We start from the raw sequence: 2,551 nt of genomic DNA on the forward strand, positions 1-2,551 counted from the left end.
GAAGCTTCTTCATACTGCAGAAGGATGCAATTGAGTTTAAGACAGTTCTCTTCGCTTGCTTGGCAGAAGATCATTGTATCATCAGCGAATAAGAGATGGTTGATCCTCGGGCATCCCCTTGCGACTTTGATTCCAGGTAAAGATCCATCTTTCTCAGCTTTTGAGCATAGACCAGAGAGAACTTCTCCACATAGAATGAAAAGATAAGGTGACAAAGGGTCTCCTTGTCTTATTCCTCTATGTGGTTTAGCTGATCCTTGAGATGTGTCGTTGATTAGATATGAGTATGATACTGTTGAGACACATTGCATGATCCATGTCGTCCATTTTTGATGAAATCCCAAACGTTGCATCTCTTGAGTTAGAAATTTCCATTCAACTCTGTCGTAGGCTTTAGACATGTCTGTCTTCACTGCAATAGTACATCATTTCTCCGCCTGTGATGTTTTGAGATATTGAAGTACCTCGTGTGTTATTAGAACATTGTCTGAGATGGCTCTGCCTGATGTGAATGCTGATTGGTTCTCTGGTATAATTGTTTCCAGAACTGGTTTGAGCCTGATTGATAGCATTTTGGATATGATCTTGAAGAAAACATTGCATAAAGCTATAGGCCTATAATCAGCCATTCTTTTTACTCCTTTGATCTTTGGAATCAGTCTCACAAGTGTTTCATTTTGCGAGGTTCGGAGGATACCGGTTGAGAAGAAGCCCTGGATATCTTGTATCACATCTGGACCCACTACTTTCCAGTATGCCTGAAAAAAAAAGCTTGCTGAGAAGCCATCAGGGCCTGGAGCTTTGCCTGGGTGGATTGCAAAGGTTGCCTCTTTGATCTCTGCTGGTGTTGGCTCCATAGTAAGGTTCTCATTCATCTGTTGTGTTATGCAGGGTTTGAGGGCGTCTTCGACTATTTTGGATCCATCAAAATTCGTTGAGGTGAAGAGCTTGTTGTAGAAGTTGCAAATCCCTGATGATATTTGTTCTTCCTCAAACCAAGGTATGCCGTTTTCATCTTCCATTACTGAAAGTCTTTTTCTAGCTTGTCGTGCTTTAGTTGTAACGTGGAAGTAGCTGGTATTAGCATCACCCAGACTTAGCCATAGCTCTCTACTTCTCTGACGCCAAAACTCTTCTTCTCTCTTGTAGTTTTGGAGTAACTGGCTGTTGAGTTGGAAAATTAGTTCCTCATCAGGAACGGATTTAGTCAAAGCCTCGTCTAACTGTGTCTTCAACATCTTGAGGGTCTTCCTGCTGTTTTCATAGAAGGCTTTGCTCCATCTGCAGATAGCTCTTCTACAGAGGGCAAGTTTGTCTTCAACATGGAGACGGGAAGCACTATTCCAGGTATCCTTGACTAACGTCTGAACTTCAGGGTTTTTTCTCAAACTTCTATCAAATCTGAAGATCTTAGTACCCTTTCTTCGTGAGGTATCGAGGAAAGATATTAGTGGTCTATGGTCTGAGGCTTCGTATTTCAGGTACTGGCTTCTACAGGAGGGAAATAGGTCTGGCCACTCACTGTTGCACATTGCCCTATCTAGTCTGCACTGGACCAGATGTGAGTTTCTCTTGCCTCTCCACGATAAACAGTTTCCAAAGTGTTTAATATCGGATAGGTCATCCTGTGACAAGAAGGTTCTGAAGGCGTAGAAGGTTCCTTCCGGTCTGACTATCCCTCCATTCTTCTCGGAGTTGTCTATGATTTCGTTGAAATCTCTCGTCAAGAACCAGGTTCCTCCATTTGATGGGTGCAAGTTAGATATTTCATTCCAGATCGCATATCTCTTTGTGTGGTCCGGCTCTCCGTAGACAAAGGTAGTTTGAAAAATGTTTCCTTGGTAGTTGATGATTGTTTCTACGTAGTTATTGGTCGAAACTAACACAAAGACATCAATGTCACTCTTCCAGATGAGGAGGAGACCGCCACCACCAGGGTTATGAGGGGGAACTTCATGATGTTTTTCAATGTTCAGTCAGTCGAGAGTTCTAGCAATCGCGTCCAGGTTGTTCTTTGTTTTCATGAGAAAGATGATATCATGAGCATTTTTTCTGTGAAGCTCCTTTAGCCTCTAGACTGTTTCGGGGTTTCCCATCCCACAGCAGTTCCAGCTTAGAATGGCTAAGGAACCTGGGGAGGAGAAACCCGAAAATTCGGCTTCTTCTTTGAAATTGATGGAATCAGCTGGATCGGTGGGTTTCTAGAGCTCTGGGAGTTTTCGGCCACAGTCTTTGATTTGTTTGCTCTCTTCTGTCCTTTTGAGGAGCCTTCGTTGGCAGTTCTGGTTCTTCCTGGTGAATTTTGGATTTGAGAGATCCTCCTTTTCTTTGAACTTGCTACTCAAAGGATATTAGGACTGTTCCTTGGTGATCTGATCTTTAGTGCTCCCCTTGATCTTCTTCTTACTTTATTTTGAACCTCCAATAATGTTTCTTCAATTTCAGTTTGAGGCAGCGCATCTTGGATTGGGAGATGTGGTTCCTCCGTGTCTACACCAGGCTCAGGGCTGATGATTATTGATTTAAGCTTTGCGGGTTCTTCAGCTCTTTT

The 2,551-nt window shown here is 42.9% G+C and overlaps 1 protein-coding gene across 1 annotated transcript in view; it reads right to left on the minus strand.

Annotated features, from left to right (window-relative positions):
• Positions 1–425: 425 nt before the first annotated feature.
• The window catches only part of LOC106330396, a 2,677-nt gene continuing 551 nt past the window's right edge, over positions 426–2,551 (minus strand). Inside the window, exon 2 of the mRNA XM_013768867.1 lies at positions 426–1,951. Coding sequence (XP_013624321.1) covers positions 426–1,951 — 1,526 coding nt within the window. The remainder of the gene's footprint in view (positions 1,952–2,551) is intronic.

Source organism: Brassica oleracea, chromosome C3 (genome assembly GCF_000695525.1).
Source record: "Brassica oleracea var. oleracea cultivar TO1000 chromosome C3, BOL, whole genome shotgun sequence".
NCBI lineage: Eukaryota > Viridiplantae > Streptophyta > Magnoliopsida > Brassicales > Brassicaceae > Brassica > Brassica oleracea.